Consider the following 22,194-nt stretch of genomic DNA (forward strand, 5'->3'; position numbering starts at 1 on the left):
TATCCAATAAAAAAAACACAATGGAGCTGGCAATTGTAGTCTAGCAGTTGAGATTTTTTTGTCTTATTATGAGGATTCTGTATAGTCCTCAAGGACAAGGTATTGTGGAAGAGGTCCATAGAACTTTAAAAAGATTAGTGAGACATACTGTTGCTGAGACAAAGAATGATGCTAACCTGTGAGCTTGCTGAGTACCCTGACAAGGGTGACTGGGGAGCTGTATTGGACATATGTTCCTGACCCACCTTTGCTTGCCTATATCCCAGATAGGACAAGCTGCCTTGCCTCAAGTTTTTAGACCTTGTGGGACAGAGTATCAAAAAGAGAAATTATAATGTTTCTTGTATTTTTCTTAAAGGTGACCAGCTATTAGGACTCAATCATGTACTGGCCTAGAAATCAATCCAATATTGGAAATAACAGTCTACATTTGGAAGGCTGGATGTGAACATTTTCAGAGACATATTTGGAAGCTAGCTGTAGTTCACTATGATGTTATGATAGCAAGAGATAATGTTGGGACAGGATCTGGATTTTAAACAAGGGTTAGTGCATGTTTTAAGGCTCTTTTAATTGTCAAGCTGAAATTGGTTTTTGTCTCTTCTATAGTATTTATTGTAAGTTCCATTGACTGTATAATTTCCAATTGTGTTAGTGTGTTGAAACCTGGCATGTCTGTTATGGGAGTCTATCAAGCAGCTTTTGTCTTACTGCCCTGAGTATTAGAAAACCTTAATTCTCTGAAAAAAGCTTGAAAGTGCTGGAAGAAATGGCTTTAAGCAGAAGCAAGAGAGTTGTGGGCTTGATTATTGCTGGTATAACAGCTTTAATTTCATTAATTGCTAGCATCACTGCTTCTGCAATAGCATTGACACAAGGAGTTAAGACAACTATTTCTGTTAACCATCTAGGAAAAAAATGTTACTAATGTACTAAGTATACAAAAGGATTTATATAGGTATCAGGAACAATGGATGATGCTCTGTAACCTATTCAACTTACCTAAAGGAGGTTCAGGGTTCAAGAGTCAGGAGCCATCCCAAGTGTCATGACAAATATCATTGGAGTAGTGTTACTTCTAAAATTACGATTGTCATTATAATTAGAGAAAAGTTTAAAGATACCTGTAGGGTATTTGGCATAATCCTAACACCTCTCTGGGTGTGTTAACTTTGCATAGTGAGATTATGAATTTAAAGAATGCAGCTCTATTGAGCTTTGATACTATAGATAATGCCAATAAACTTATCCATGGCCTGAGGTCAGTATTTCCATCTTAGTCAAACCTCAGGAATGGCATATATAGTTTGATCAGGCTAGCCCTTCTTGTCCTGGGAATACTTTTATTCCTGCCCATTGTGTTAAAGCTTGTCTCTAACTACATCAACAGGCTGGCAGCCAAAGTACATGACTTGAAACTGATAATGGACCCCCCAGACAGAGTTATTAAATTAACAGGCTGGAAAGCCAAGGATGGGTAAGATTCTGCATAGAGCCTTACCAACCTAAGACAGAAGTGCATTGCTTATGATAATCCATATTCCACGATGGGTAAGGAAGGCTTTCTTGTCAGAACGACCTAAGACAGGCTCAGTCTGGTTTATGCAATAAAAAGGGGGGAGATGTGGAGAGCTTTTGGGGCTGCCTGGCAGGAATCTGTCATTGGCCAAGGACAAGGAAATAGGCTGCTTGGAAGGTATCTGACATAGGACAAGGACAAGGAAATGGACTGCAGGCAGGAATCTGACATTGAGATGTAACAAAGAAGTAATTTCAGGCAGAAATCTAAATCCTAGGCAAGAACAAAGAAATAATTTCAGGCAGAAATCTAAATCTTAAGTTAGAACAAAGTAGGCTTCAGACATGAGAATGACTTTGGGCTAGGACAGGGAAGTAGGCTCAGATATTTTGGTCATCCTGATAAGCCCTTAGAAATAGTGATCACGGGACTCTGTTTATTGTTGTGAATGTTCTTTGATTATCTGGGTTTATTGTCTTGCTTGTTCCTTGACTATTTGCATCTATTGTATTGCTAGTTCCTCAACCTAGAACTGACCTTAATACTTGTATGTAATTTAAACAGTATAAAAGCAAAAAAGGAGGAGGAGGGATGGGATAGGGGATTAATGGGTGGGGGGAATGGGGAAGGGAGATAGCATCTGAAATGTAAATAAATAAAATATTGAATAAAATAAAAGAATTAAAGATAGAGCTTCATTAATCTTTTTGGTAGCCGATTAGCTGTGCCTTCTGTGGTATCAAACAGGCATATCAATCCTCAGCCCCATAAGGGAACTGGGACTGGGCCATTCCCTTTAAGGGTAAGAGGGTCTTTCCCATATCTGTGGCATAGTTTTTATTGGCCTCGGTGATGCCAGAGGCAGTCAGTAGCAGATTTGCCATGAGGTTTCAGTTTTAGAGAGTTAAAAGTGAACAAGGCATGATAGAGAGTATTTCGGGAGACTCCTTCTGGGGGTGGGGGGTACCGTTCCCCCTCTTTTGTCTTTAAAGCCAAATTTTCAGAGTTCTTGTAGAATCAGGGCAGAAGCACCAACAGTTGCTCCTTCCACACTAAGAGAGTCATGTGGATATTATTTAAAGAAATATAAATCTATATTAATAATCTCTTTTATTAAAGGACTGTTACAGCACAGCCGACAACTAATCAGGCCATATAATATATCGATTAATAATAGCTTCTTCTACTTTTTGTGAGATTACTTCTCTTTTGTCAATTAATTGTTGAGAGAAATTAGGATTTACATCTCTCTTGAGAATATTAAACAGAGACTTAAATTCTTTTGTTGAGAGCTTAAAATAAGATCTTAGCCAGTTAGTATCTCCTAGAGACTTTTGAAAATAATATGAATTAAGTAAGCTCTCTCTCTCTCTCTTCTTTTTTTTCAGACACTTTATCTGTTTTTTTTAAATGGGTATTCTACATATTACCTTTCAATGTTATCTCCTCTCCCATTCTCCCCCAAAATCCCTTATCTCATACCCCCTCCTCCTTTTTTTATGAGGGTGTGCTCCAAACGGCCTCCCAGTCCCATCTCCCTGCTCTCGAATTCCCCAACACTAGGGAATCCAAACTCTCGGAGACCATGGCCCTCCACTTCCACTGATGTCTGACAAGGCCACCCATTACTTATACAGGTGGAGACATGAGTCCCTCCCTTTGTGCTCTCAGGCTGGAGGTTTAGACTTTGGGAGCTCTGGTTGAAACTTTTGATACTCCTTCTAGAAAGGACCAAAGCACCCACACTGATCTTCCTTCTTCTTCTTGAGTTTCATGTGGTCTATGGTTCGTGTCTTAGGTATTGTGAGCTTTTCAGCTAATATCCACTTATCTATCAAAAAGATTAATGAAATAAATAGATAACCCCACAAAGCCATGCCCAAGCAAAAATAAAATGAATAACAATTTACATCCAGGAAAGAGAAGTCTCCCTGAGATTTCCCTTCTTTTTCCTTTCCAGGTAAAAATGAATCACCCGTGATGTCTGCTGTTAGAAGTTCTAATCCAGATGCTGGCCTCCGAACTTATACTACTCAGACCTTCAAAGGGCCATTGACAAGAACATCAAACAGCTAGAGATTAACATCACTAATCTGAAGAAATCCCTCGTTTCACTTTCTGAAGAGACCTCCAAAAATCACAAAGATCCTTATTGGACGTGATTTACTCTATTATAATAGAAAAGGCTGTGTACAGCTCTTGACTGTGTACAACCCTTATAGAAGACATAGACAAGACAGGGATGATTAAAGAGAGCATGAAAAAGGTCAGAGAAGGCCCTGAGAAAAGTCAGAGAGAGAAAGAGAAAGAGAAAGATGAGTGCTGGTACAAGAATTGGTTTTCAGCCTCTCCAAGGTTGTCAACCCTACCTCCTCTCATCTTGGGACCATTATTTGGGTTCTTTTTGCTTATTTCTTCTGGTCCCTGGGCCTCAAATAGGCTGACTAACTCTGTGAAACAACAGATAAATAATTTGGTAGCAAAACCTATTCAGATACAGTATCATAAGTTAGCTATGGAGGACCACGAGACTCAAGATGAGGTTGTTACTTTATACAGGGTGTTCCCAAAACCCATCTCCACCCAACCTAAAAGAGGGGACTTCTGCCCCTAGACCAGGCTGAGAGGGTCCACCCAGAACCCCCTCTGACAGGTGACCTGAATTCTTGCTTAGGCTGCGAGGCTAAGCACTGCAAGGGAATATAAATAAAAGTTAAAAATATCTCTCTGGGTTCCCTGAGGGACAAGCCTGACTGCATAGGGGTTGATGTCAAAAGTATCCCCTCTCCAGGAAAAAGACATCGGGATGGGTATGGCCCTCATGCCTCACTGGACAACAACAGGGGGACCGGAGCCACTACAAGGTCCCCTTCAATTACTGGAGGTCAGGCCTCTATCCCCGCCTTCGCAAGATTAGATTCACCACAGCCCGTCTATACTTAGAGAAGGGAGGAGATGTCAGGGGCATCCCTGCTTATGCACTGAAGGTCTAAAATCAGCCATAGACCTAAAATCAGCAATAGGCCTGTCATACATGTATACTAACACAAAGTCTTGGGTCTCTGTGGATAAACACTGAAACAGATGGCTATAAGCTATTGTAAACAGGCAGCTTTTGTGGATATTTACCAACCTGAGTAGTCATAGACCTTGTAAATAGGTAGCCTTGGCAGATAATACCAACTTAGATAAGGACTAGTGAATCATAGGCAGAGCCATATCGACCTGTCCCCTGAACCCTTACCCAGCTGATATCCTGTTCTGAAAGATATCTGTATTCCCCCTGAACACCCACACTCCAGTGTCATCCCCTTCCCCACATCCTGCCTTTCTGTGTTTATAACCCCTGTGTGAATGAGTATAAATTACAATTTGAAAAAAATAAATAAATTATATTTTTAAAAAAAAGATAGAGCTTGAGCGTCCCCTGACAATGCTGCTGGGCATGAGGGAATGAAGTAAGTACATCAGAGAGACATCTGTACCCTCACTTTTGTTGCAATACCCCTCACTGCTATGGAGTCAATCTGTGTCCATCAGTGGATAAGTTGGTAAAGAAAATGTGATAAATACACAGACACACACGATGGAATAACACCCAGTCATTAAAAAAAATGAGACCCTTGGGCCTGAATAGATGACTCAGTGGTTAAGAACATTTGTTCCTCCTTGTTGAGGACCCAGGTTCAATTCCCAGCATCCACATTGCAGGTCAAAATCATTTGCAACTATAGTTCTGGGAGATCTGATACCTTCTTCTGACATCTGTTGGCCCAGGCACCTACGCAGTGCACATATATACAGAGCAGACAAAAATACTCATATACATAAAAGAAATGGGAAAATCTAAGACAAAATTTCAAAGAATAGGATTCTGTCATGTATGTTAACAGAGATTATGTTAAATGAAGTAAGCCAGGCACAGAAAGGCTAACACTATGTGATCTTATCCACATGTGGATTCTAGAGGAGATCTCAAGAAGGGAGGGAGCAGAAAAGTGGTTACCAAAGAAGCTGGGAAGTATAGGAGGAGGGGTGTGTGTGTGTGTGTGTGTGTGTGTGTGTGTGTGTGTGTGTGAGAGAGAGAGAGAGAGAGAGGGGGGGGGTGTTGATGAACAGATACAAATTATTGTTAGATGAAATATGTTCTACCACACAGGGGTAACTATGATAAACAAGACTGTGTTATCTATTCACAAAGCTAGAAGAGAGAATGTTTTCACAAATAAAAGATAAATCTGTAAAGAAGGGAGATGCTAAATACCCTGATCCAATTAGACAGTGTGCATGTGTATCCTAATATACCACTCTATCCCACAAGTAGGTGGAATTGGCATGTCAACTAATAGCAACATAATATCAACTATTGAGACACAATAGAACATTTGTGTTAATATTAGTTTACAGTTTGCTACATCATAAAAAGAATATCTATGAACCCATCTCCCTGCTTAAGAAATCCTACTCCTGACCAGGTATGATGGGGTAGCCTGTAATCCCAAGCATTCTTTTTTTTTTTTTTTTTTTTGAGACAGGGTTTCTCTGTGTAGCCCCCAAGCACTCTCATAACTGAAGGAAAATGATCCCCAGACCAGCCTGGGCTACAGAGCAAATTCCAGGCCAGCCTAAGCTACACAGTGAGATCCTGGATCAAGCATCACCACAACTCCACCCTCACCATGCACAGGAGGAGAAAGACACACAGAGAGCTCGACTGCCATCCTTGGAGGTCCTTATGTGCTTTCTTCCTCTCTCACATCTCCCCCTCCCCCCGCTCTCAAAGACATCCAATAGCGACATTTCTCACCCTTGCTTCTCATATTTTGTTTTTCTTTTCAGGGGTCTTTCTCATAAACAGTTGTGGGTTATTGTCTGTGGAGATGCTTCTGGATTTATTTAATCTTATAAAAAGAAAAATAAGGCTCATAGTTTGGTGGTAGAGTGCCTGCCTTGCATGGACCACAGATGTTGTTAATTTTTAAAAGAGCGTATTCTAGGTACTCGTGTGAATGATGTTTCCTTACTTACAGTTGCGTGCTCAAGCTCGTTGCCATAGCTCACATTACAAGCACTTCCTGGCCAGTGGACTTGATGGGTCCTGAGGTATGCATCATTTTCATCTCACGAGATAATGTCAAACTAGCCCACTACTTTTTTCACTCATTTGTATTCCCAGTGGGTAAGCTTTTTTCTGACCCCCTTCTGCCCGCACTCGATGACATCTACCCTCTAACTTCTACAATCAACTTAGCACACAGCTCTTATACTTTAATTTTCTGACTTACTAAATTTTTCAGTCTTTGGCTTCTACTAATTATGTACTTTTTATGTTCTAATTATTTAGCATTCCAGTTTGTACTGATGTGTTGTTTTTATCCAGTTTATTTGCTCATGTTTTTTTCTATACATTCCTTTGTGTTTTTGTGATAATTGACCAGTATCATTTATTTCTTTTCTGGGTGCTGATTTTTATCAGCCACTCACACCGAGAAAGTCTTCTACCAGTTTTAAATTTGTCTCCCTGCCCCACCCCCTTTTAATTTTCTTTTGTTATTTCCAGTGTTGGGATTGAACCCAGACACTTGTACACGCCAGGGAAGTACTTTGCTACTGAGCTAAATCCCTGGCTTCTTTTTACGTTTTTATCCATCATTTTCTTACGGGTTGACAGGTGTAAGAGGTCTTACCAAACTTTGGAACACAATAATAGTCACATCTATGTCTTTTGTCTTTCTTTTTAAAAATTATTTTATGCGTATAGATATTTTGCCTACATGTGTGTGCAGTGACTATGGAGGCTAGAAGAGCAGGTGTCAGATCCCTAGAACTGGAGTTACAGACAAGTGTGAGCTGCCACATGGGTGCTGGGAATCAAATCCAGGTTCTCTAGAAGAGCAGCCAGTGCCCTTAAGCCACCTCTTCAGTCCCCTAATGTATTTGTCTTTCCTATCCTGCCTTTTGAGCCACCGGAAATTATTGGTAGGAAGTATAGCAAAGGAATTCTCTGTCTGTCTGTCTGTCTCTGTCTGTCTGTCTGTTTCTGTCTGTCTGTTTCTCTCTCTCTCTCTCTCTCTCTCTCTCTCTCTCTCTCTCTCTCTCTTTCTCTCTCTCTCTCTTTTCCTTTCCCTTTTTAACACCATATCATCATTCAAGAATCTCTAATACCTTCTAAAGGTACCTATGTCACTATTGACATGGGTTAAGTTTTCATACCACCTGACAGAGAAAATCTGCATCCAACCATGTCTTTTCCCCAGGCTCCAGCCTTGCACATGGCTATGCTGAGGCCGGACGTTCAGTCAGTGGGGATGTGCATGACTGAAAGCATGCTGGAACAAAGAACTTCAAGACAGCGAGTTGTATAATGGAAACAGTTTAGACTTCCAGGGTGGGGTAGCAGAGAGGGCCTGTGTTTTCTATTGATAGCTGACAGCAAAAATGTCGTGATGGAGGAGGCTTGTGTCCCTCTTAAATCTGTATATTGAAACCCCAATCCCCAAAGAGATATTAAGCTGTGAGGGATTTGGAAAGTGAGGAGATCACAAAGGAAGAGCCCTCTGGAATAAGATTAGGATTAATGCCCCTATAACAGAAGCCCAGGAGAGACTTCACCCATTCCCTTCTACCCTATCCACACAGTGCATATTTCCAAGGAATCTGCTCCTCCTTGACCTTGGGTTTCTAGTTTGTAGCACAGAGGGAAGTTTCTGCTGCTTATAAACCTGCACTTGAGAGTATTTTGTTGTTGATATAGCAGCACAAATGAACTACTAATTAGGGCTTTATTACATCAGACAAGGCTCTTTTAGAATTTATTAGTTGTAGCATAGTCTAGGTTGCTCCTTACCAATATACTATGGCTTTCTAGGCTGTTGTGTTTTAATGAGGTTGTTGTTCTTTGCCCGTCTTTCCTCCGCAGTGGTGAGGTTAAAAGCACAGACCACTACAGCTGGTTTTGTTCCATGGGTTCAGGGGATCAGGTTCAGGTTACTACCTGAACTATCTTTTCCAACTGCCAAACTAATTCTCAGTATCTTGCAGAATGAGCCCCTATCCCCACCCCTAACTCTCACCCTGTGCCTCTCAAAAAGCCTCTTGGGGAGATCTGCTCTTCAGCATAAAATTTAAAACTCAACACCTGTCATGTTTCATAAAAACCTTAAACTTTTCATGGTGAGTTTATTGAATTTACAGGTTCATAATTTGGGGAGGATGAACGTATTCATGATTCTGAGTATTCTCGTCAACAAATACAGAAGATTCATCTGTTTGGTCTTCTTTAAAATATTGCATATTTTAAAATTATACTTGTTCTAACAATGTTACCTTTCCTTTTGGAAATGGTGATTGGATACTCCATATCCTGGCCACCTTTGTTGCCAGGAAGCCAAGACAGGAACTACATCAGGACAGGAACCTGGAGACAGGAGCTGATGCAGAGGCCATGGAGGAGTGTTGCTCACTGGCTTGCTCTTCCTGTCTTGCTCAGTCTGATTTCTTATAGAACTCAGCACCACCAGCCCAGGGATGGCACCACCCACAATGGGCTGGGCCCTCCCACATCAATCACTAATTAAGAAAATGCCTTGTGTGTTTGCCTACAGCCCGATCTTATGGAGGTATTTTCTCAGTTGAGGTTCCCTCCTCTCAAATGACAATGGCTTGTGTCAAGTAGCCATAAAGCTAGCCAGCATGCCAACTCTGGAGCCCGGGCTAATAATGCCTATGCCCTGCCCCCAAAGCTACTTACCTCTTTTGTACTTGATACTTCTCTGTATATCTCTTCTTTAACACAATCTTCTATTCAATGTATTTTTAGGAGGTTGGAGAATAGATGGTTCAGAGTTTAAGAATACTTGTTGCCAAACAAACCCTTTCCTCTGCAGGTTACTTTGGGTCATGGTGTTTCATCACAGCAATGATAACCCTAACTAAGACACAAGCATCTATTGACTAAGTTAGACTGGCTGAGGCTGAACTCAGGAGGTCATAGAACTTTGCTGGGAAATGACAACCTGCTACTTCTTCCGAGTGTAATACATGGGTGTTCAGAGAAGGAGAAAGAAGAATAGTAACTAGACAGAAAGAAGTTCAGGACTTTATGTTAATCTTCTACTGTATTTCCTCCACCTCTTTAAACCACGGTTGAGTCTGAGGCCATGTAACTGAATGTGAAACTCCTAAAACCTTGGCAACAGTAAAAGGTTTTGGGATGCATGAAAACCAAACTAAAATTAATTTAAAACCAAACACCAGATGATCCAAGTGTTTGTGATAGCATTATCTGTATGACATGACATGTTGTCATCACAGCTGCAGCTCTGAACACACAGCACATGTACTTTGTGCCACCAGAGCACACAATTCCAGAGGATCCTGAAACACCGCAACTTAGACTCCGCACTGTTCCAGTGTCCTGAGCGGCAGTACCTGACGGTTTTCTGCTCCTACAAACACATAGTGGTTTCATTACTGAAAACAAAGTGTTAATACTTCTTTACCACTTCTCTTCGGCATCCACAGGTCAGCGTCACCTTTGGATCATATCATGTTATACTATTTGATTTTAGAACTTGCTGTTTGAGTCACTAGTTTTAGTTTCACAAAAAGCCATTAAATGAATTTTGGCCTGGGGTTAGGACAGAATTTCCAACAATTTCTAAAACGGTTCTATTATACTTCTCCTGCCTTGTGTGGAGTATTTATGCAAGGCAGACTTCTCAGCATTGATTGCATAAAAAATGAGGATATTGATTAACACTGAGAAAGTTGAAAACACTCTTTATTCTGTAATATTAGATGACGCAGCAGCGTTTACTCCTTTGTGTTAAAGGTAAGCAAACACCCTTGTCTCATTAGCTTGTAATTCTGTTTTCATCTTTATTAAAGAATAAGATTCTATGGATACTGAAGAATTGGTTTAAAACTAATTTATTTAGGACTTATTTTTGGTAGATGCTTGCTCTTGTATATTGATTTTATGTACCTATATACCCAGGGTCACATGTAAAAATCTTAGCAAGCCCTTCCATAGAGAAGATGCTGAAAGCACACTGATAACTTTGGGCTTCTTCTCCTGAGTAACTAGGATTAAGGAGAGAACAATGAGGATGCTTTTGTTTGGAGAACTTTGATAAAATGATTCTGCATTATGGACACCATTGAGAAGAGCAAACTGTGGCTCACAGAACAAGAGCCTGGGAAATTTGATGTCGATCCCTGGTACAGGTTTAGCATAATCCATTCAACCACTGCCTAGGGGCATATGTTCAAGGCTACGGATTGAATCATCATTCAAAGTGTCAATAACAGGAAGCACATATGCAGCTATCCTAGGGCGTTTTCTAGTTATGAAGAATGAGTTTGATTTATAACAGTTAACTTGGGGATGATTTCTGTGATATATCATAACGCAGTGAAACAAGATGACGCAAACTGAAACATGGTCCTATTTTTGAAAAACTAATTTAGAAGAAAAAGAAAACTACTATGTATTAAAAGCAAGAGAAAGTTACAAATAAACAAAGAACATATTGTGAACCCCCGGCTTACATGGCTGTCTGGGAAGGAGAGAGGGTAAAATATGATTTGTTTTTCGTCACAGGCATCAAACCCAGGGCCTTGCCCATAACTACAATTTTTTGCTTTTATTCTTGTTGTTTGAGACAGTGTCTCACTGTGTAGCTCGAGCTATTCTGGAACTCACTCTGTAGACCAGGCTGACCTCAAACTCACAAAGCTCTGTCTGCCCTCTGACTCTTGAGTGCTGAGATTGAAGAAATGTACCACCATGCCCAACTAATTATATTTTTTTAAAGGTCAGCTGGGTGTGTTAGCTCAGGCCATTAATCCTAGAATTTGAGAGGCAGAAGCAGAGGCAGAGGGGCAGAGGGGCAGAGGGGCAGAGGGGCAGAGGGGCAGAGGGGCAGAGGGGCAGAGAGGGGCAGAGGCAGGAGGCAGAGGAGGCAGAGGAGGCAGAGGAGGCAGAGGAGGCAGAGGAGGCAGAGGAGGCAGAGGAGGCAGAGGTAGGTATATCACTGTAAATTCCAGGTCAGCCAAAGCCAATTAAAGAGATCCTATCTCAAAAATAAAACAAACAAGAATAAAGGAGTGAGAGAGAGACAGAGACAGAGAGACAGAGAGAGACAGAGACAGACTGAGACTGTCTAAAATGTTTCAAAAATAGTATATTCAGCTGGTGCAGAATTATCCGACAGACATAAGAGCCTAAGAAATTCAGGAAACATGGCCACTGACATGCTGAAGAGCTTTGTCTCCGGGTGACACAGTTTCAGTGTTTTCTCTCTAATCTTTCCCTTCTTTTAAAAAAAGAATTAAAAAAGAAATATTATCACTTTATTTACTCAGAAAAACCAAACCAGTGACAGCAACAGCAGCAGCAAGAACAAGGATGACAACAAGTAGTAAATCTATCCTTGACTAAAGAAGGCACTCTGGACCCCAGTGCTCAAGCCTCCTCTTTGTCCTCCTCTGTGTCCCCGATCACTACAATAAAGTGAGGGCCACCTTGCACAGTGTGTTTACCCTAACATGTCTCAGTCTATGAATAGCCCCCAACCTCACACACACACTTCAAGTATCTGCCACATTAATTCTGCTATTTTTAGTTTAGTTAGAGCCATTGTTTTCTCCAAGGGCCTAAAAATCATCCTAGCATCCAATCCCTCCCCAAAGACCTAACTAGAATGTCCACTCCATCAGCATAGCCAAGAACACCCCCTTTAGGGAAGGGTCACGTCCCCCTCTATGCCCAGCATCTCCACTGCCAGGCTTTAATCCTTATTATTATCTTGGAAGCCAGGCAAGGAAGCTGATTCGATTCACAGAGCCAGGGCATTCTGCCACAGACTGGAGCTTCCTGATAGCAGCAGAGGTGACGAGATCCCTCCTCTACTGTCAGTTCCAGGTGGCAAGCCTCATGTATCAGCAAGAAGGCAGCCACAACTGCTCTAGCAAGTGGCAAAGCTGGAGCAGTAGCCAGAAAGATATGACCTTCAAGGAGCTGTGGGGTGAAGAGAACACAACATTCCCGGAGCCAAGACAGGTGAGTAGCCAGTAAGACTATTGCTTAATCTTTATAATCAAAATATGTCAAAGATGGGCACTGAGAGGGACTGAGGACAAGCTACCGCAGTCAAAAGTCATAACCCATTGTCTAGTTTCCAGACTGGAGTCTGGAGACTTACACACAGATTTTCTTGCCTGAAGGAGGATCTAGATACCCCTCAAAATACACTCTAGCATGGTAAGAAATAGCTAAAGCTATGGTTCTCAACCTGTGGGTCGCGACCCCCTTGGGGGCACAGATAACCTGTATGTCAGATATTTACAATTCATAACAGTAGAAAATTTAGAGTTATGAAGTAGCAACAAAAGTAAGTTTATGGTGGGGGGAGGGTCAACCACAACATGAGGAATTATAGATTGATGGCATTAGGAAGATTGAGAATTCCTGGTCTAAAGGGATCATGACTCCTTTCTGCAAGAGTCTGGTGACAGTTGACTCAAGCTACTCTGAACACTGCCAAAGGAGATGCTCAAACATTCTGAGGGCTACTGTCGGCATGGTCCACGCTGATACCCCACTCTGGGCGTCTGGAGCCTGAGATCAAGTCTAAATCAAAATGGGTACACAAGATCTGCAAATCTAATATGGATGACCCCAGTTTCCAAATGTGCAATCACAATGATCATACTCAAAGTTGGCATGGCCCCACATGGTTCCAGAAGGTAAAAGCTGCCATAATGTGTGTACTGGGGGAAGGCTCTGAAGCGCCTTCTCACCAGTCATGAGAGGAGAATTTTAAAAATGTGCCAGTGTGGCAGAGGACATGCAGGGGCAGTGGCAGCAGGTCTTAGCATCATGTCTGTTGTGATAGTATCCCACGCAGATCAATACCCCGTACTGTGCTCTTCATCCTCCCCACCACACACCCCAAACTCCCCTCCCTCTTTCCTCCACAGAGCTGGATGACATCCTTTCCAGAAAACTGCCTGTAGATCAATCTTCATCTCCGAGCCAACCTCCTTGGGGAATTTGGCCAGAAACAAATAGAAATCACTGCTATGTGAGGTAAATCACAAAGAAAGGTCACAGGGGTCTGAGTCTGCTACTATAATATGAATTGGTTGACCACACAGGCGAATGAACAAAACCGCCTAAGCTGGAGGTTTTCTTGTTTGGTTTTGGTTTTTGTGTTTCCAGTGGCTGAGGTTAAGCCAGGCACTGCAAATAGCAACTGAGGTTGAGCCAGTCGCAGGCTCTTCCCGATTAGGTCAGCTGAAATAGCACACAGGCAGTCAATAAGCCGTGTTCTTCCATTCCCGAATGTCTTATTTCTGTACCTAACTGGATGAGGTCCTCTGAACACTGGTCAGAGCTGGGGATTTGCAAGCCGCTCTCTTCACTCTGATCAACAGATTCATTGGATAAATCTAAAGTTTTTCTTTTTAACAAGAAAGACCGAGACATTTGAATAATAGCTTCACTGAAGATGCTATACTAACTTCTCAATAGAGACACTTTGTATCTTAATACAGCCCAAGGTCTGTCAGTTACTTCAGAGTGGGCTGAGTAGCCGCATGAGATTCTTCTGACCTTCTGTGCATCCCTGAGGAAAAATAATCCCAGGGGCAACGAGAGACGGAAAATAAAGTTGTGTTTTGTTGAATCTTGTACTGGCTGGTTTTGTGTGTTAACTTGACACAAGCTGAGTTATCACAGAGAAAGGAGCCTCCCTTGAGGAAATGCCTCTATGAGATCCAGCTGTAAGACATTTTCTCAATTACTGATCAGGGGGGTGGGGGGTAAGGCTCAGCCCATTGTGAGTGGTGCCATCCCTGGGCTGGTAGGTCTGGGTTCTACAAGAAAACAAGCTGAGCAAGCCAAAGGGAAGCAAGCCAGTAGGTAACATCCCTCCATGGCTTTGCATCAGCTCCTGCCTCCAAGTTCCTGCCCTGTGTGAGTTCCTGTCCTGACTTCCTTTGGTGATGAACAGCAATGTGGAATTGTAACCTGAATAAACCCTTTTCTCCCCAACTTGCCTCTTGGTCATGATGCTTTGTGCAGGAATACAAACCCTGACTAAGACAAATCTCTGAAGTGATAATTACAGCATTTAAAAAAGAAATATTTAAGAAAAAATTGCACTAAAAATAGAATAAAACGCATAAGCACAGAGGCAGAAGAGATAGACCATGCATACATAAGCACATAGGTACATAGATACATTGATAGCTGATAGAGATAGCTGATAGAAATGATAGATGGATGGATGGATGGATGGATAGATAGATAGATAGATAGCTGATAGAAATGATAGATGGATGGATGGATGGATGGATGGATGGATGGATAGATAGATAGATAGATAGATAGACAGATAGTTCTAGGTTGTGATGTTGTTATATGCTTTGCAGTGTTTGGGGGCCACTGGTGGTCTGTTCCTTGAGGTGAAAATAATGATCCCATGGAATTAATAACTGAAAGAGAATGACTGGACTTGGGTGCCCAGCCTGACTTTGATACTAACAGACCACATGTGCTGTGGTCTACAATACCCTCCATGCCCTCCTCTCCAAACCCTTCCCTTCCTTTCTGCCCATGTTTCTCATTTTTCTTTTCCCGATGGCCTGGACTGACAGACTCCACTTAGATAATCATTGCACAATACGATTAATGACTTTGTTTACAAGATTCTTGCTAGCATTTTATTTATTTATCTGGTCTGGGAAAATCAACCGAACATGGAACTGTGGGCTTCAGCTGCCTTCCTCTTTGGCATATGGCATTTATGCCTGTATACAAGCTGTTCGGTGGCTATGGTTCCATGACATCTCATGGATGAGAGCTATCAGCATGCACCTACAAATCAACCACGAAGACATTGCTCCAACACAAACTGTTATTAGGAAAATGATCACGGCAAGAAAACAGTAAGAAAGAACAGCTTCAGGCAAATGCCAGCTGGTTACTGCTTTCTGGAAAGGTTTAAATTCTAACCCCCAGAAATAAGAATTTGTCAAAGGGTGTCGATCTGAATGAAATTAGATTTCTGTTTTAATGGTAGTAATAGCTTACTCCTAAAAAATGCAGAGCTCAGAAACACTGGGGGAGGGGCGGTTCATCTTATTATTTCTAGTGCAGAGGTGAGAGTTCAAAGCTTCTTCTCCAACGTGGCCCCTCCTTTTCCTCTCACTCACATGTAGGTCCTCCAGGTACCCACAAGTGCTAAATATTTTCCATGTAGTATTATTTGGCTAAACTGTGATCATTTTCTCATTCCACTCTTCAAACACACGTCTCCGTAGATTTCAGAGGACATGCCACAGCAAAGGAAGTAGGAACCACGCGTGAGAGAGTTTTCTCGATCATGCCCTTACCATTTCCCTTTGTCTGTCTCTTTCGTTTGCATTATTTAGCTTCTCTGACTGAGTACAGGTTTGACGATTTTGTAGAGCCACGGTAAGATCTTTCAGTGTCTTGTGTTGTAATGAGTACCCTGTCTAGGTTAGTAGAGAAGGATCATGGTGGCCTGAAGCCAGCTTCATAGTGCACATCCGCAGTCCAACCACATCTACATGAGGGGCTTGGGCAGAAGATCAGAAATTCAGAGTCAACTTGGGTAACATAGAGAAGCTATCTGATAGAGGTGGGGCAGGTGAGGAGGGGAGGGGAGGAGAGGGGAGGCGGAGAGAGATCCATAGTATAGGGTAGGTATTTAAATAGCAATATTGTGTCCAACTAGTACATGAGTCAAACACATTCCTAAATAACAAAAGATTTCTGCCGCTTGCACTCAAAGACAATGATGTTACCTCTACAGGAACTGGGTTAGGGCTAGGGCTAGGGCTAGGGCTAGGGCAAGGGCTAGGGCTAGGGCTAGGGTTAGGGTTAGATGATGTTATCAGAGTTTCTGCTACCTTTCTTCTAACAAAAGACAATCATCAAGTTATGGAGTTTTAGAACCTACAAAGATCCTAAAATCATAGTTCACTATTAATAAAATACAGACTCTTGAGTCAGCAACTCTTTTAGAAATTCTAATCTTTGTATCAGCTCATTAACAACCAGTCCCTCTCAGTGGAATTTACTGCTTGGACCTTGACAATCACACTGAATAAAACAGAATCAGCCAGCTACTATACACACAGCTTCAAGCACACACCAATACCTGCTAAGTGAATATTCTACGGAGTTTATGGCTCAAAGAAATTTTTAATGATTAGACTTTTCCTTGCCACACTGGGCTCAAGTGCTGTCTCTCCCTGTGATTCAGTGAGAGGAAAACAAGGACCCCTGTCAAAGACAAGTAGAAAAGGGTTATAGAAGCAAAGCAAAGAAAAAGTATAACAATTCCAAAATTGTATAAATTTTAAAGCTTAGCATTGAGTAGTTAATAATTATAACACAGCATGTATTCTGCAACTGCTATCCCATGTGTTATGAGTTCTCTAACATGAATTCATTTATGTTCTAATCAGTTTACAGTCAAAGATCCTCAGGAAATCACTCCACAAAGCTAATGAAGGTGTAGCTAAGTTCTTCTATCTGTCCATTGTAACTCAACTTCCTCTCACCGTCTACGCTCAATGACTGTGTACAATCCAGATTGATTTCGTACCTTTACCCCTCCTGTGCTCTATGAACAAGGTACAATTAAAAACTTATTTATTTAGTTAATATATCTGTGTGATAAGGCAGGAAGAATGTAAATCAAGTGTTATGTAAAGGTACAGGTAGTTCATCAAGGTCCCATTTGTTTATTTAATCTCCATAGCTGCTGAATATACTTATCACACTAGTAAAATGAAAGCAGAAAAGGGGAAAAAATAACCTACTGACATCCTGTCATTCCCAAATCACTTCAAGTCTTTGAAGGAACTGGTCTCCACCCAGTTGGCTCTCCATCCCAGGACACTACTTCCGCTCTGTGAGAGGCACTCAAGTGGGAAGGACCCGGGCCGTCTAGGCCCCTGGCGTTACCTCTGAAAGGCCAGGCCATGCTGCTCGTAGAGGATGATGGCTACCAGGACTCCAAGGCCATAAAGCTTCATCCCAACAGTGACTTGCTGAGCAACTCAATTCCTCAGAGAGAAAGTCCCAGATAACTAATTGCCTAAGAGTCTTCTTTACACACTGGTTAAAGTGTAACAGCGGATTCCCTCTGGTTTCTGTAGCTCAGTTGACTTAGCTTCCATTTCCACAGTCTAAAAGAAACATACACGTACAATTAGTTAGGTTGTTTGATAACTGAAACCTCAAAAAACAAAACAACAACAACAAATCATGGTGAGTGCAGTCATTGTGTCTAGTTTAGACAATCTTAATCCTGGCATTGTGGCATGACATCATATATAAAGTTCATGTGATTAAACAAAACAAACTGGAGAAGATTCTTGTTTTAAGTAAATTTGTGATTTTTCCTTTGGGACTTGTTCATAGCGAACCTTGGCCGCTTATAAATGCATTGCAGCATGTGAATAGCAGGGCAGACACAACTAGGCGATGATTAATCCCTCAGAGAAGACCTGGAATATTCTCAGAGGCTATGGCCTAATTCACTGAAGACTCACAGTCATGAAGACTGATGAGAAGATCCTTGTCCACGTCAAGGGGAAGCCCCAGTGAAGAAGAAAGCTGTCTTCCCCTGATCATGTCCTTGGCAACATAGGTGAAGATAAAAGATGAGTTTTTCAAAGTGTGGCTTTAAAAAGCTGAGCAGCAGAGTCTGTAGAGGACGCTAGAGTCTCCATTAAAAATATCTCTCTTTAACCACAGGGAAAGATAGGCCCATGGCCGTGGTTGCCATGGGGGCTGGTACAAGCAGTAAAGAGTTTAAGCAGCTCTGAATTATGTTTGTTCAGAGAACGTCATCAAAGCAGCTACCATCTCAGCCTAGCCCCCCCCCCCCATCACTGAGCACCATCTAACATTCTGTGTAGCCTCAGGTGGCATCTGCACTCTGCGAAGACAGAGTCCTGACAGCCTCTCCCACATTCCGACTTGTAAATACACTTAAGTGTTCCTGAGATGAGGGTAAGGAACTTTGCAAAAGAGTCCATTCAGCTTTTCCACAATGAACACTTGAAAAAGAAGAAAGAGAAAAAGGATGTTTCAGACTTCCCCTGAGATTTAAAGCCACCAAAGCAAAGTCAGTGGGTTAAGATGACTTCCCCTGAAAACGGTTTCTGTAAAGCAAAACACAGGAAGGATAGAACATAAATCAGTGGATTTGCTCTCCCACACAGGTGTGTGGAGAGATGACAGAACAGCGATGGCGAAAGAGAGGCATTTATCTGAGTAAACCTTTTGAATAGGGTCATGCTGTGTTTTCACATCCCCAGAATAAAGGAATATAAATTTAAATGATGAATACAAACAAGAGGAAATAAATCTGGGTTTCAGGTAAACAGCAGACACAGAGGAGAGGAGGGAACCAGCCCAAGTAACTCTTCGTTTTCATTGAAAATAAACTTTTTTTCATGCAACACACTCCAGTCTTGGCTTCCCCTTCCTCATTTCTTCCGGGTCTTCCCCACTTCCCCATCCTTCCACCTCCACACCTTCTTTTCCATCTCTATAAAACAAACAGGGTAAATTTGAAAAACAAACCAGCAAAGCAAAATAAAACAAAATGAAGAAAAAACACAAGAAATACACATACACACCAAAAAAAACATAAAAGCACAAAATCAGAAAATTGGAAACTATAATATACAAGCTAAAAGCCAGTAAAGTAAAACAAAACAAAACAGCCCAAATAAAGCAATATGAGACAAAAAAAAAAAAGCTACAAAAAATACTGGTGAGTTCTTTTTGAGCTTGTCATTTACCACTGGGTGTGGAGCCTACCCTTAAGTGTGGTTTGTATATCCAGTGAGATACCATTAGAGAAAAATTTTCATTTCAAGCAATTATAGCTCCTTGGTTAGGTATGGGAGCTCGTGTCCACTTCTCTCTCTGAGCAAGGGGATCTTATTTAGCTCGGCCTGTGCAGGCCTTGTGCATGCTGCCACAGCTTCTGAGTATACATTTGTACTGGTTTTTAATCCTTATGTATGAGGACATGTGTGTTTGTTGTACACATGGATACATATGTGTGCATGAGTTTTATCTTTTGTTAACCCAAGAGGTAAGATATTCTGACAAATGTAATAAATATTGTACTGTATATTTTGTGTTCTGTGTTTCCTAAAGAGAGTATGAAAGTCAACATATTTTGAATTATAGCTCTTTCTGCTGAAGTTATCTGGACACTTCTTTTAGCAAGTACATGGTGGCACCATCTTTTATGTTCTTTGTGTCTGTCTATATTAGCTAGGATTCATATTGTTGTAAGGAAACACCCTGACCTATGGAGGAAAGGGTTTATCTGGCTTATATATACTGAATCTCAATCCACTAAGGGAAGCCAAAGCAGAAGCTCAATCAGGGCAGGATCCTGGAGGCAGGGGCTGATGCAGAGGCCATGGAGGGTGCTGCTTACTAGCTTGCTCTTCACAGCTTGCTCAGCCTGCTTATAGAACACAGAATCATCAGCTCAGGGGTGGTACCACTCACAATGGTTGGTACAGGAGACAACTTCCCGAACAGAAAACAATGGCTCAGGCACTAAGATCAAGGAATAATAAATGGGACCTCATAAAACTGAAAAACTTCTGTAAGTCCAAGGATACTGTCAATAGGACAGAACGGCAGCTTGCAGATCGGGAAAAGATCTTCACCAGCCCTACATCTGACAGAGGGCTAATATCCAAAATATATAAGGAACTCAAGAAGTTACATAGCAACAACTCAAATAACCCAATTAAAAATCGGGGTACAGAGCTAAACAGAAAATTCTCAACAGAAAATCACAAACGGCCAAGAAGCACCTAGAGAAATGCTCAACATCCTTAGTCATCTGGGAAATGCAAATCAAAATGACTCTGAGATTCCACCTTACACCCATTAGAATGGCTAAGGTAAAAAACTCAGGGGCTGGCACATGCTATCAAGGATGTAGAGCAAGGGGGACACTCCTCCACTCCTGGTGGGAGTGCAAACTTGTACAACCTCTCTGGAAAACAATTTGGTAGTTTTTCAGAAAATTGCAAATAGGTCTACCTCAAGTTCCAGCCATACCATTCCTGGGCGTATAGCCAAAAGATGCTCCACTATCCCACAAGGACACTTGCTCAATTATGTTCATAGCAGCTTTATTTGTAATAGCCAGAAACTGGAAGCAACCTAGATGTCCCTCAGCTGAAGAATGGATAAAGAAAATGTCATTCATTTACAGATCCCCTTCTCAGAGGAGAAAGAGAGGAGGTAGAGAGGGGGTGAGGATCTGTGTGAGGGTACTGGGAGGAAAGGGGAGACTGATATTGAGATCTAAAGTGGACACATAAATAATTTTTTTAAAAAAAATTGCTACATGATTGCTTATAGCCTGATCTCACAGAGGCACTTTTCATTTGAGATTCCCTTCTCTCAGAAGACTCTAGTTTGTGTCAGGTCAGCATAAAACCATCTAGACTGCTGACCTTAACTGTCTTTCTCTGTTAGTCCCAAACACTAACCTAGCTGCACGTAGCATGCATGGTAACATGTTTCTCTGGTCTAGAAATGTATTTGCTTTTATTATTATTATTCTTTTTATTTGAGGATTTAGGTTTTTGGGTTTGTTTTTGCTTTTGTTTTGTAAATCACACTTCCTTCTTCAGCTGTTACTGTTACTGGAGTTTGTCAGTCACTCCTTTGTGTCCTATGACTGTCCTTTCACAGTTTAGAAAATCGTGACTTTTGTTCCTGTATGTTCCATTTCTCATACTATCTTTAGATTCATTGCCCCATTCGAGTAGACATCATAATCACTAGAAAACCATCTCAGCAACTGAAAACCTTTCATAGCGTGTCTATATATTTACCAATTCTGTTTTTTTGTTATTATTCTTAACGTACTATGTAAAACTACTTTATTGCTCAATCATTTACAGTAAGATTGCTTAAGGCTCCCTCTCTTCCTCATGCTTTCGCCCTGCCTCCCTCTCTCATCTCTTCTTTCTGTTGGGCTGTGAATGAGCTCCAAGGCCTTGCCTATGTTTGGCTCTCTGCTGGTCTCTCTTTCGTATCATGATGAGAACTTAGTTATAATATGTCCTTAAAGTCCCCATCACACTGCTCTGCCGTGTCAGTTACATTCAGAGCGAATCTCTGTACCTAGTGTGGATTTTGTTGCTGGCTCATTGTTCCTAGTGTGGATTTTGTTGCTGGCTCATTAGCATTTGTGTCTTCAGGGTTAGAGTCCAGATTTGCAGGCTTATTTTGAACAGGGAGTATTCTGTTTCTCTCTATGCTCATTTCTCATTCTTCAGTACTCCCCACTATCAACCCCAAATAATTCCTTTTGTTTTTCTAAGACAGGCAGGGTTTCTCTGTGTAGCCCTGGCTGACCTGGAACTTACTCTGTAGACCAGGCTGGCCTGGAACTCTGAGATCCACCTGCCTCAGCCTTCCTAGTGCTGGGATTAAAGGTGTGGACCACTACACCCCGGCTTTTTTTTCACCCACAAGTAATTTCTTAACATCTATCTTAAACCAGATTTTGGATTTCCTATGTCAGAATAAATGCAGGCACCAGGCAAGGGCAAAGTGACAACAGCACTGATTT

General features: G+C 41.6%; 1 protein-coding gene across 1 annotated transcript in view; it reads right to left on the reverse strand.

Moving 5' to 3' along the window:
• Cpb2 (carboxypeptidase B2) overlaps positions 1 to 17,670 on the reverse strand; it is a 52,811-nt gene extending 35,141 nt beyond the window's left edge. The window contains exon 1 of the mRNA XM_028754270.1: positions 17,526 to 17,670. Within this exon, the coding sequence (XP_028610103.1) occupies positions 17,526 to 17,596 (71 nt within the window). The 5' untranslated portion in view covers positions 17,597 to 17,670. The remainder of the gene's footprint in view (positions 1 to 17,525) is intronic.
• Positions 17,671 to 22,194: the final 4,524 nt, after the last annotated feature.

This window comes from Grammomys surdaster, unplaced genomic scaffold (assembly GCF_004785775.1).
Source record: "Grammomys surdaster isolate TR1022 unplaced genomic scaffold, NIH_TR_1.0 125985, whole genome shotgun sequence".
NCBI classification, from domain to species: Eukaryota; Metazoa; Chordata; class Mammalia; order Rodentia; family Muridae; genus Grammomys; species Grammomys surdaster.